The following is a 12,527-nucleotide window of genomic DNA, read 5'->3' as shown; positions in this document are numbered from 1 at the left end:
AGCCAACAGGGATCCAGCTTCTTCCACTTCTCTGAACTGCTTTTAAAGTTACATGTCTCATACAAGATAAGCCACTCTGTCACTGCGAAAAAGTAATGGAAACAATTTAAGCATTCAGAAAATATGCCCACCCAGCACAGACATGAAGTTGTTGACACACTGGTTACACTTAACCAAGCCTATAAATGTTTTTATACACTGCACTGTGCGTTTCTGTTTTAGACATCTATTTATATGTCTATTTCTTACAGAAAAAATAAAAGTTTAATGTGAATGGAATTTTTTTGTGTCTTGGAAAAAATGAGGTTTGAGCCAAATGTTGACAGGTTTAAGTCTGTAGTGCAGAGCATTAATACTATGAAAGTCAGCGCAAACTTCCACAATATTTATAAGGTGTTTTGCAAATGTCTGTACTAATGAGAGCTAACATTTTTAGACCATTAAAATTTTTTAAAACTTATACCATCTACCTTTTGGAAATAGTTATTATGGAGTAATAGATGTTCTGACCATTTAATGGAAAGTAGCCATGGGTGGTACCCTGTAAGTTTGGTTTCAACATTTCCAGAAATAACAGACAATTTTTTTTTTGGGAGGTTAAATAGGAAGTGTTTTTTCCAAAAAGCCATATTCATAGCCACACATATGAAAAAGTTACCCTCTAAAAAGTGAGGGCTAATATTAAAGAGGGAGATTCTCAAAAGGCACAAAGGACAATTAGGTGCCCAAGTCAGTGCATTCCCAGACTACAGGTGTTCTTGACACACAGGGTCAGCCTGACAAGCTTACTCGCATTGAGTAGTACTAAATTCTTCAAGTTGTCTCACTGAAGTCAATGGAATGGCTGAAGGAGCAGGGAGCTACTCAGTGTCTGAAATCCTGGCCCCACTGCAGTCAGTCAATGGAAGTTTTGTCACTGACTCCAATGGGGACAGGATTTCACTCCATGTGATTGCACTAGAATCTGACTCTTAATTAATATATGCCAGATAAACATGCTCCCCCAGTTGTTCCGACTACAAAATAGCCCAAGTAGAACAAAATCTGAGTCTCTCTGCAGAGTGGCACATTCCCATCCCTTCCACTGCTAGAGACCATCATGGACCTCATTCCACTTCAAAAGCAGGGGAGAAAAGAAAGAGGGACTATTGCACAACTGCTCAGAACCCACCACTGAAACCAGTGGTGAGTTTGGGATTTTTTTTAAAAAAGCTCTTAAGTCAATCAGTGGTACAGGGTGGGCCAGATTTTGACATTTAAAGAAGGAAAGACCGAGCATTTGTTCAAGCAAGAGACCAGTACCAACAGTAAAGTGTGACATTAATAACTGGGCAATTGGTGGTTCAGATACTATGGTGATGGGCAGCAGTAGAAAACCCTAAGATCAAAAGATAATACACAGACAGAGCTGCAATGAAATGCAGCAACCTCATGGTTAGAGAGCAAAAGTCAACCGGCGTATAGTTCATTTAACAACAATAGAGAAAGGAGACATTTTTAAGAAGAAGGATACTCAAATAAACCCTAAACAGTTACAAAAGTACCCTGTGATCTTCAATATCCACACAGAACAGTCAGGAGAGCAGACGGCTCTGCTACATAGAAAAATCCATGTAGGCAGTGGGAAATTTCCCAGATTTCCTCTCAGTTTCCATCAGATCATTCCATCAGGGACTGTAGTTTCCTCCCAGAGGAACAGGTAGTGGGTTCAACCTCCCTAGAAACCACACATGTCAGGAATCCTCCAGAAACCAGGGCCATCTGCATTTTTGCCTCCACAATGCCCTACAATCCCCTGCAGCTATTCCCCAGCCATCAGTACTGCTCAGCTTCCCTGGCCAGCAGCTGCCCTGGGAAGCTTCATTAAAGGGCACGTTCCACAGCAAGGAGGGATTTTGTGCCGAAGTTAATAAAACCTTGAGTCACCATGTATTAACTTGGAGCAGTTTACTATTGACTTCCAAGGGAGGAGAGACGTATAGAGCAGAGAGTGATGAGTACAATGCACCCAGTTCCCCATGCACATGGGGACATGAACTGCATTCTTCCATGGACAAAAGAGACCAACCTACTTACCTAGGGCTTCTTTGTTGTTGTTTTAAAGCTCTTGTTACTGTGGTAGCTTTCACATACTCATCCTAGGCAAATGATCTGTCTCATGACCTTGATTTTTAAATGTCTCATTCAAAAACTCCACAACTAAACATCACGGAATTCAATGTATCTATCTTGACAGCTTAAGGGCTGATTTTTCCTGCTGGGGTTTGGGCTTGTGGTTCCAGAAAATAGAGGTATTTGAGACCTGAAATTTGAACTCTATTTAAACTCAAAAAAGAAAAATGATATATGCTAGCCTTTGCTGAGTAATTGGAGACTATTATTGCTGTCACCCCTATGCTTCCCCAGCCTCTTCTCCCTCTTTTGTATCACATCTAGCATTACCTTGAAAGCCTCTTAGGATAAGGAATGTGTCTTTTAATATGTATTATGAGTTTGTGGGATAATGGGTTCCTTCTCTCCCACCCCCAGAAAATTTTGATATTGGGAAGATTTTGATGAAAACTAACAATTTCCATGGAAAGACATTTTTTGTGAAAAAATGGTAGTTAGCTGAGAACCCAATTTTCCATTAAAAAAATGTTTCGGTGGAAAATTTTTGACCAGCCCTAATTGTGAGGTCCCTAACATACCAACTGCTGTAATAATAAAATAAATAAATAAATAAGTGACATGAGAGATGAACCATGGTGCAAAGAGACATGTCACTTTACTATTGGCTTCTCGTTGCATGAACTCAGGCAGACGGACTTTCGCATAAAAAGAAAAACCTTGAAACAGAGAAAATGCCAAGACTTTGAAAGCTCCTAATACCTTCAGTCCCAACTCCCCACACATACTCTCCAGAGCCATGCTCTTTGAGGACTTTTTGAGCCAAAATTCATCCCTAGTGCAACTCCACTGAAACTCGCCTCATATCCATATCTCTAGAATATGATATTTGTGTAATTACCCAATGCCCTTTTGCTTAACAAACCAAACTCGCTGGAGTTGAAAAACTCTTATCACAAGTTTATATAAGAACTCTAGGCTAGTATGCACATGTATCACAAGATAGACATCTGGTTATGTTATGGTAAGGTAAGGTAACAAATAGATGGTAACTCTTGGAACAATAGATTTTTGCACATTACACTTTCATTTCTCTACACCTGGCTTGGAACCTAGTATATATGGTCCTAGTTTAAAGTCTATGAAAGTTCTAGAGTAGTTTACATCACAGAAATATACCACACAAAGTAGAACCAGTTGCACTCATAAAGGTACTTTAGAGCAGTGGCTTTCAACCTGCGGTCTGCGGACCCCTGGGAATCCACAGACTATGCTGAAGATTTCCAAAGGGGTCTGCACCTCTATTTGAAAATTTTTAGGGGTCCACAAATGAAAAAAAGGTTGAAAACCACTGCCTTGGAGACAGAAGGTTAAATTCCAATTGCACTTCTGCTCGTGTAAATCAGTGAAACTCCACTGATATTAATTCAGTTACAGCAGTCTAAACCTGTAAGAAACAGCAATCAGGTTCACATTATCCAAACAACAGTGATTCTACAATATGACTTTCTTCTATTAAGTCTCTAAATTAAATCCTTTGTACTGCTTTGAAATCTCAACTTAAATGTAGTTTTAAAAGAAGTTAGACTATAAACAGTAATCCTCAACAACTGTCCCTACAAAATGCATTTAGTACTTTTTGGAGGTATTCAAAAAATGCATTCCAGAAAGCATTTTCATCTCTGGCCTATAGAGTTCAGATTCCGGGTTTTGATACTATATTTTATTTGAAGCTCGGAAAAATAAATCTGTGACCAATTACCTTTGAATAAACCTACTAAATATACTGCCCACTGGATATAACCACTGCAAAAATTACATTTGTTGTGAATGACAGGCTACAGTGTGTTCTGAAGCCTTCCAATACATGATTGGCAGTTGGGGCCCCAATTCTGCTATGTGCTGAGCACTCCCTGTGAAGTCAGTGGGAGTGGAGAGCACTGGGCAGATAGGAAAAAAATATGATACAATAAATTTGTATTAGTTAAGGGAGATTGGCAGGTATGAACCCAGATGGGCGAAGAAATGGAATACATTCAACAGGCAAATATCAAGTTTTGTGAAGCCAGCAGTTGAGTTTGGAGGTAGGGAGGTATTCAGGAGAACCAGGTATCACCACAAAAGCCGAGATCAACTGCATCATAAAATACTTATCAGTTCATAATGTAAAATGCTTAGTGACCCCAAGAGCCTTAATGAAGGTCATTTTGACCAACCTCAGTTTAGTGGTAATGTCAAAGGTGGGGGGGGACGGGACGCTGAACGCATGTGTTTTCATTGAACTATCATTCAGTGATTCTTCTAAGTATTTTAATGTCAGCTTCCCCATCGTTTCTCATGCTGGGGTGGGGGGGGGAATCAGAGCACAGTGTGTGCAAGTGATGTTCTTCTGCCCGCCCCAGTCACTCTGCACGTAGGACGGTCACTGGAGCCAATGAAATGTCTGTTCCTGGAGCAGCTGCAGAGCCACACTCCGTACTAATGTCCAAGGGCTCGATCCTGCTTCCACTGAAATCGGTGGCAAAGCTCCCAATCGACTTCAGCGGGAGCAGGATCAGCCCCCTCGCCCCCCAACATACATCACATTCCTACACTTCACTGAAGGGTGCATTTTTACTGAGGGTTTCCACCAGACGCTTAACTACACAGAGCTGCAACACTTCGGACGTGTATTAGTTTCAAGGACCCTATCACCAAATTAAATAAAGTCAAGCCATTGTCGTGCAAACATTCCAGCCTCATCCAGAGCACTGATGACTTTCTCTTTCAGGTCCTGACCCAAACCTCAGCCCACTGAAATCGCTGGAAACCTTTCCGCCGACTGTCATTGACTTTGGATCCAGCCCCACGTACAGAGCATTTCACTCCTCCAGCCTGTAATCTCCAAAATACTCTTCTCACTGCGGAGTGAGAAGAGTAATTTGGAGTCAATCTCAAATACTTTTTTTCTGTACTGGAGCACGACCTGAAGTTAATTTTAAGTCTTTAGAATGTCAAGGCAAACACTTTCACTCCGCTATTCTAATCACAGGAGTACAAACCCCATTTATAAGGCTATCTTGCCAGCTCTCTTTGCATTCGATAGCATTGGTTTGGCTACTTAATGGTCGCAGAAACACCAACACGTTACACATAAAGGGTTCAGGAGAACACAATCTATAGTCGAAAGAGGGAATCATTTCTCTTCATGTTCTAACAGTGGAACTTTCACTGTCAGTCCAAAATTCAAGCACCACGTCTTTCAATTCCTTGAAAATACATTTGTTCAACGAACTTTAATTTATTTCCTTGAAGGATCCCCCCATATTAAGCCCCCCCCCCCATCCTTCAGAGATTTAGGCAGGTACGTAACCTCAAATACTGCTTAATTCCATTGATTTCAGTGGGACAATTTGCGTGTTTAGAATTAAACACCTGCCTACATTTTAATGGAATTGGATCATAAATTTTTTCTGCAGCTATTGACCAGATTCTGCAGTCCTTGCTGAGGGAAAACCAATGGATCTACTGATGTATAGGCCAGAGATTATGTATGTCGCCCCAGTAAACCCTGCATCGAGAAAAGAAACTGGCAGATGAAAGAAAAGAAGGACTTGTGGCACCTTAGAGACTAACAAATTTATTTGAGCATACTCTTTCCTGAGCTACAGCTCACTTCATCAGATGCATTCAGTGGAAAATACAGTGGGGAGATTTATATACACAGAGAACATGAAACAATGGGTGTTACCATACACACTGTAACCACAGTGATCAGGTAAGGTGAGCTATTACCAGCAAGAGGGGAGGGGGAAACCTTTCGTAGTGATAATCAAGATGGGCCATTTCCAGCAGTTGAAAAGAACCTCTGAGTAACGGGGGGTGGGGGGGGTCGATAAACCTGGAGAAATAGTTTTACTTTGTGTAATGACCCATCCACTCCCAGTCTTTATTCAAGCCTAAGTTAATTGTATCCAGTTTGCAAATTAATTCCAATTCAGCAGTCTCTCGTTGGAGTCTGTTTTTGAAGAATTGCCACTTTTAGGTCTGTAATCGAGTGACCAGAGAGATTGAAGTGTTCTCCGACTGGTTTTTGAATGTTATAATGAATAGATATGTGGACACAGTTGGCAACGGGCTTTGTTGCAAGGATAGGTTCCTGGGTTAGTGGTTCTGTTGTGTGGTGGCTGGTGCAATTCAGGGGACACCATCATAGGGCCTAATCACATCAACCACACTATCAGAGGCTCGTTCACCTGCACATCTACCAATGTAATATATGCCATCATGTGCCAGCAATGCCCCTCTGCCATGTACATTGGCCAAACTGGACAGTCGCTACGCAAAAGAATAAATGGACACAAATCAGACATCAAGAATTATAACATTCAAAAACCAGTCCGAGAACACTTCAATCTCTCTGGTCACTCGATTACAGACCTAAAAGTGGCAATTCTTCAACAAAAAAACTTCAGAAACAGACTCTAACCAGAGACTGCTGAATTGGAATTAATGTGCAAACTGGATACAATTAACTTAGGCTTGAATAAAGACCGGGAGTGGATGGGTCATTACACAAAGTATAACTATTTCCCCATGTTTATCCCCTGTTCCTCAGACTTTCTTGCTCTCCTGCTGGTAATAGCTCACCTTACCTGATCACTCTGGTTACAGTGTGTATGGTAACACCCACTGTTTCATGTTCTCTGTGTATATAAATCTCCCCACTGTATTTTCCACTGAATGCATCCGATCAAGTGTAGCTCATGCAAGCTTATGCTCAGATAAATTGGTTAGTCTCTAAGGTGCCACAAGTCCTCCTTTTCTTTTTGCGGATACAGACTAACACGGCTGCCACTCTGAAACCTGGCAGATGAAAAGGACTCCACTCAAAACAACCGGTAAAGCGTCGATGAATAAAATACTGAGCCCGATCCTGCGCTCACCGAGCTGCATTAGTAACACTTCCAGTTGACTTCAGCAGCAGGATCGGGCCGGTTGACAGCACGGGACACTCAACGGCTTTTCATATGCACATTATGCTATAACTTTTGTAATCCACTGTAGGATCTTCCCATCTGTTCGCTCCTCTGTAGACAGGAGAGCGAGGATTAAACAGGGAAGCCTGTTTTACTTCACCAGTGTAGCACTAAACTGTTTACCTAAAACCCGGGGAGGGGGAACGGGAGGTGGCAGGCCGAGGGTAGCGATTATTTCTCAGGCTCCCCCAGTTCTGATGCGTGGCCCCCGTCACTGGGGGGGACGGGGGATGTAGGCAGGCTGGGGGAGCCTTTCCGGAGCTCCGAGTGGAGGGAGACACGGACATGCTGGCTTCAGCGCTAGCAGGACATCTTGAGGGGGGTTGATGCCGCAGCGAAAGGCTCTGGAGAGGAAATCCCCGGCTCGCTCGGAGGGCAGCGGCTGGAAGTTCAGCGCGGGGGCGCCGCAGCCCGCGGGTGCCCCCGCGACCCAACCCCTGTACGCTTGACTACACGCCCTGCCCTGGGGTCACCGCCAGCCGCTCCACAGAGCGGGGCAGCATCGCTCCCACCCGCCCCTCTTCTTCCCCAGCCCCCGCCCCAGCGCTGCGGCTGCCGCACCCTGGGGATAGAAAGCGAGGGGCGAGGAGCGGCAGCAATTGCTGCGCCCCAGGCACGCGGCCCACCCGCGAGCGGCGCGCTGCCAGCGCCGGCCCCAGCGGCAAGAGCCGGCGGCGCGCCCATCCCGGAGCGCCCCGAGCCCCAGCGTAGGCTCGCCCCAGGGAAGCAGAAGCCAGGACCGGGGCTAGCAGCCTCAGAGCACACTCGGGAGCAGCAAAACCTCGTCCCCGTCCCCGCCGCCCCAATCCTCGTGGGCTGAGGAGGAGCGGGGCGCCCGGCCCCCCAAACAACAGTCCCGGTAGCACCTCAGCCCCCGAGGCAAGGCGGGAGCAGGGACCGCGATCCCGGCCCTTCTGCGGCAGCGCAACCCGGAGCTGCTTAAGTCCCTGTATCCACATGGCAAGGATGGATCGGAAGCGGGGAGAGCGATTCGAGAGCCCGCGGGCCTGCAGCTCACCTTCCCGGGCTGAGAGGCAGCGCTGGACCCGGATTTCACGGCATCGGCGCCCGGCGCTGTACACAACCCGAGTTGATCCCACAGACAGACCGACCAGCCCCACCCCCCCCAGGCCTCTGTCACTCTCTCTCCAATCCCAAATAATCTCTCCACCATCACAACCAGCGTCCACCCAATAGCTCAATCCTCAATAATGTCCCTCCTCTAATTCCCTAATAATCCCCCAATATCTCAATCCCCTAATATCGCCCCTTTTGTAATCCCCTACTAATCCCCACCTCTCCCCCTATATCCCAATCCCCTACTAATCCCCCGTCCCCACCTCTCCCCGCAATATCCCAATCCCCTGCTAATCCCCCAGACCCCCCAAAATCCCAATCTCCTACTAATCCCCCGTCCCCACCTCTCCCCCAATATCCTAATCCCCAATCGTCTCTCCTCAGTATTTCAAACACCCCTTTTCTCTAATCCGCTACCAATTCCCTCCCCACATCTCACCACCACCCCCCACAGCAGCACCACTCTTCTCCCCCCCCCCCCCTTCCCTCTCAGACACAAAAAGAATAAAAACTATCGCCCATCCGGGCTGCAGGAAAGAGAGTCAATATTGCAGCCTGAATCCCGCGGCGGGGAGCGCACCGTCCGCCAGCCCGAGTCCCCCCGCCTGGCACAGCCGGCGGACCAGGAGAGCAAGTGACGGTGCCCTACCTGGATGCAACATACTTTGGAAATAGAAGATGACCAGGATAAAGGATCCGAAGCAAGTGACCAGGACCATCCTGCAAATCCTGTTCATCCTCATGACTTCCATCAGAGCCTGCTTCATGGCTTGGTCCCGGGGCTGCGGGGCAGGAGCACAGGGGATGGGGAGCCGGTTCGCGCTCTGCTCGGAGCTGGGGGTGTGGAAGGAGCTCGGAGCGCACGGAGATGCCTGGAAGCCGGCCGGCCGGCTGCCTGCCTGGCGCCTCCTCCCGCGGCTGCTCTGGGTGATGCCTGGGTAGCAGCGCACAAGGGCTACTTCATGGGGCTGGGTGATAGTCCTAGGCTGGGCTTTACCACTCTCCGCTCCAGGGCCGGGGAGGGCGGAGGAGTTGTCTGCGCAGAGGGAAGGAGAGAGCCGGAGCGTACTACCCTGCTAAGAACATGGTCGCTTCCAGCTGCTCCTTGGCAAGACTGCGGGCTCCCTCGCGGTCCTAAAGCCACTCCTATCTGCGCCTGCTCCATAGGGTTCAGGTCAGGTTCTAGGACAAGTTAAACAGGAGCCCGTCCCCCTACCTTTAAAGAGGGGCTTTTTTACCCTGAGGGCGGGGCAAATCAGCTTGACAAACACTTGGCAGCTTCTAGGGAGAGATTAAAGGATCTCCAGCGAGAGGGAATTTGGAGAGGAGGGGGAGAAAAGGACGATTCGCTATGGGGAGTCCATTATCACCCTAGAGTGGAAAGAGGAGACCCCCACATACGGAAAGGAAGTGGTTCCCTGCCCAGAGACCCGCTGCTCTTGGTGGAGCGGGAGGTAATGGGAAGATTCCTGCTTAGGAGCTATTTGCCTTGACAGCTGATATGGGATAGTGCACTTGGATACACCTGCAAATAAATTCCCACCGCGACAGACAAGCTAAAGTGGAAATAAAATTCCAGGGTGTGGAATCCAGATACGATGATGATGGGCACCATACTGAGAGGGGGAGAGCGTTCCAAATTCACTACCCCTCCCTTCCTTGCCATCTCTTCCCTGGACTTTCAGCAGTGCAGCCCCTAAAGACTTCAAGGGCACTAAGGGAGGTAGGACTAAGCATTACCGTTTGTTCCAGGCACTTCCTTTACAGTCTTTATTTTGATTAAAATTTCCTGGAAATGTATCAGATTATTACAAAAATTTTAAAAAGCAAAAAAGTGCAAAAAATAACTACAGTTTTCTTGGTAAATACCAGGATTAATAGTGACAGGTTTCAGAGTAACAGCCGTGTTAGTCTGTATTCGCAAAAAGAAAAGGAGTACTTGTGGCACCTTAGAGACTAACCAATTTATTTAAATAAAATTTATTTATTTAAATAAATTGGTTAGTCTCTAAGGTGCCACAAGTACTCCTTTTCTTTTTAGGATTAATAGTAGCAGACAGGAGGACAGAAAAAACATGTAGAAAAAAGTAAGAGTACTGAAAGTAAAGCAGTTTAATGCTGTGGTTTATTTCATGAACTGTACATTAACAGTCAGGACATACACATGTGTGTGTCTTCCCCTACATTGCCCTACTTTTTAAACCTATTTACACAGACTAACTTATTAACATAACACATCTACTTAATGTAATGGATCTGATTTCTTAAGGTAAGTGATATTTTCATGTACATGAGTGGTCTGAAATTTAGGTGTGAAAAAAAAATCAGTAAAAACCAAATTGTAGCTTTTTTTTTTTTTGGTAAAGCCTGAACATTTTTCACTAAAAGTCAGTAAACTGAAAATGAAGGGCCTCACCTCTGTTACATACATGCACACTCATTGGCATTTGAAGAGGAAGGCACAAATCCTGCCCTCTGTTATACAGTGGCCCACTGAAATCAGTAGGAGTGAAGAAGTGCAACAGAGCAAAATTTATAACCTCTTCTATGGAAGTGCAGCCAGCTGGGGTAGAATGTCAGATTATGTTTCAAACGGGATGCCCACGAACACAAATCACTCACTCACTTTTGGGGCTCTCTCACCAAAAAGATAGAAAATAATTTATCTGAATATTTGTGTTGGTAGATCAGATATGGTTGAGGTACTCCTATTAGAAGTCCATTTTCTCCCAATGATTTATATTGTTTATTATTTCTTTATTAAGTGTTCAGTTACACAAATGAAAATAAAGTATTTTAATCACCAATGATTGAGGGCTTTTTGTGCATGTGTGGGGCGGGGGGCACTAGCTTTTTCTATTTTGTGACACAGATTTCCCCCCCCCCCCTTTTTCCAAGCTTTTAGATCCAAGATAAAATGTAATCGAAATATCCTACAAAAACAAAGTACATCCTAATCTGCAATAGATCAAAATTACAAAACATGAAGTCAGCTAGCAAAAATTAAACCAAAGCTTTCAGGGTCCCGACTAAGCAGCTGCTTAACTCCATTGACTCCAATGGGGGGCCACTATGGTGCTAAAAAGTTAAGCAGGTACTGAAGTACCTTGCTGAATCAGGGCCAAAGTTCTCCAAGTTTAAGTGCTATTAACATGCTCTATGACAACATTTCCCAGCACCATCACCTCCCTGAAATTAGATCTGTAGGAAATAGAGATCAAAGCATTAGAAACAGATGGCTAAATTCTCAGTTATACCAGTGCAGCTCTATTGAAGTAATCGGAGGTTAACACAGATTCATGTGAGAGAATTCGGCCCAGCATGCTTTCCAGTTACCTAAATGTGAAGATCCATTGCCTATGCTTAGTTGCTTGGCTGATGTGGTTATGTTGAACATGCATTTGCACACTAGATAGCCACGCTCCAGGGCCCACCCACAGATTATTTTTGTGTGTTTGTTCATACACATTGTAGATTGCATAGGGCTACTTCTTGAAAACATGCCAGAGCCATGCCCTCAGAACAGAAGGAAGAAATTCATATTAAGATATTACAAATGGCCACAGCAAATAGCCAGTGTGGCTTTAAAATATGCACCTATCAGTACATGAGCTGCATTATGATATCAAGTACAGTACATTCACAGTGGGAGAATTGGACTGTGGCCAGGAACGTGGTGGGAGGAGGTAGCCCAACAGAGACACACTCTATGCTTTCTCCCAAAATTGAAAGCAAACCATATGGAAAGAGAGAAAATTAATGCGGCTAGAGGCAATGATAAATTGCTTTATGGGTCTTTAAAACCCCCATTCAGCGGGTAGGGTCCAACACATGCATCTGTTGGCAGGCAGCATGACAAGCTATGCTGCCAGTGCTGGGGGGCGGAGGGGGGGGAAGGACAGTGCACAGGCAAAGGAGACTCACTCATGCTAGGACTGTCACCACAAGATTTCAAATGCCTTTACCTATGTGTAAATTTCAAGCCTTGTCCATGATCCCTTCTGGCAAGAAGCCGGATGTACAATTATAGTGCAACAAGGCAGCGTAGTCTCTGGCTTTTGATGCCAAGGATCTCTTTGTGCTGGCGCTCTTACAGAAAAGCATATGGAAGGGGAGGGGGAGCCCATGGTCCCGAGTATGCAAATGAAACTGCACTTCCAGTTGGATTCAGTTACCTGTTGTGCCTGAGTTGCATTATGCCCATCTTTTTGGAAATTTACCATATCATTAGGAAGGTTAACAAATGCAGAACAGCTAGAAGAGCTTGGGCTGCACTGTGGATGCTGAACACCCACCATTCACACAGAAAAGTACAGGCGCTAG

At 45.4% G+C, this 12,527-nt stretch overlaps 1 protein-coding gene across 2 annotated transcripts in view; it reads right to left on the bottom strand.

The window, feature by feature from the left end:
• Positions 1-9,221, bottom strand: part of CHST11 (carbohydrate sulfotransferase 11) — a 231,220-nt gene extending 221,999 nt beyond the window's left edge. Inside the window, exon 1 of one of the 2 annotated variants that reach the window (XM_073324017.2) lies at positions 8,869-9,221. In XM_073324017.2, the coding sequence (XP_073180118.1) occupies positions 8,869-8,971 (103 nt within the window). In that variant the 5' untranslated portion in view covers positions 8,972-9,221. Of the gene's footprint in view, positions 1-8,853 lie in introns of both variants that reach the window. The other variant, XM_073324007.2, reaches the window with a different exon arrangement.
• Between the last annotated feature and the right edge of the window lie 3,306 nt (positions 9,222-12,527).

The sequence above is a fragment of the Lepidochelys kempii genome, chromosome 1 (assembly GCF_965140285.1).
Source record: "Lepidochelys kempii isolate rLepKem1 chromosome 1, rLepKem1.hap1, whole genome shotgun sequence".
Taxonomy (NCBI): domain Eukaryota; kingdom Metazoa; phylum Chordata; order Testudines; family Cheloniidae; genus Lepidochelys; species Lepidochelys kempii.
The sequence above is the reverse complement of the archived record's forward strand: the minus strand, read 5'-3'. Positions and strand labels throughout refer to the sequence as shown.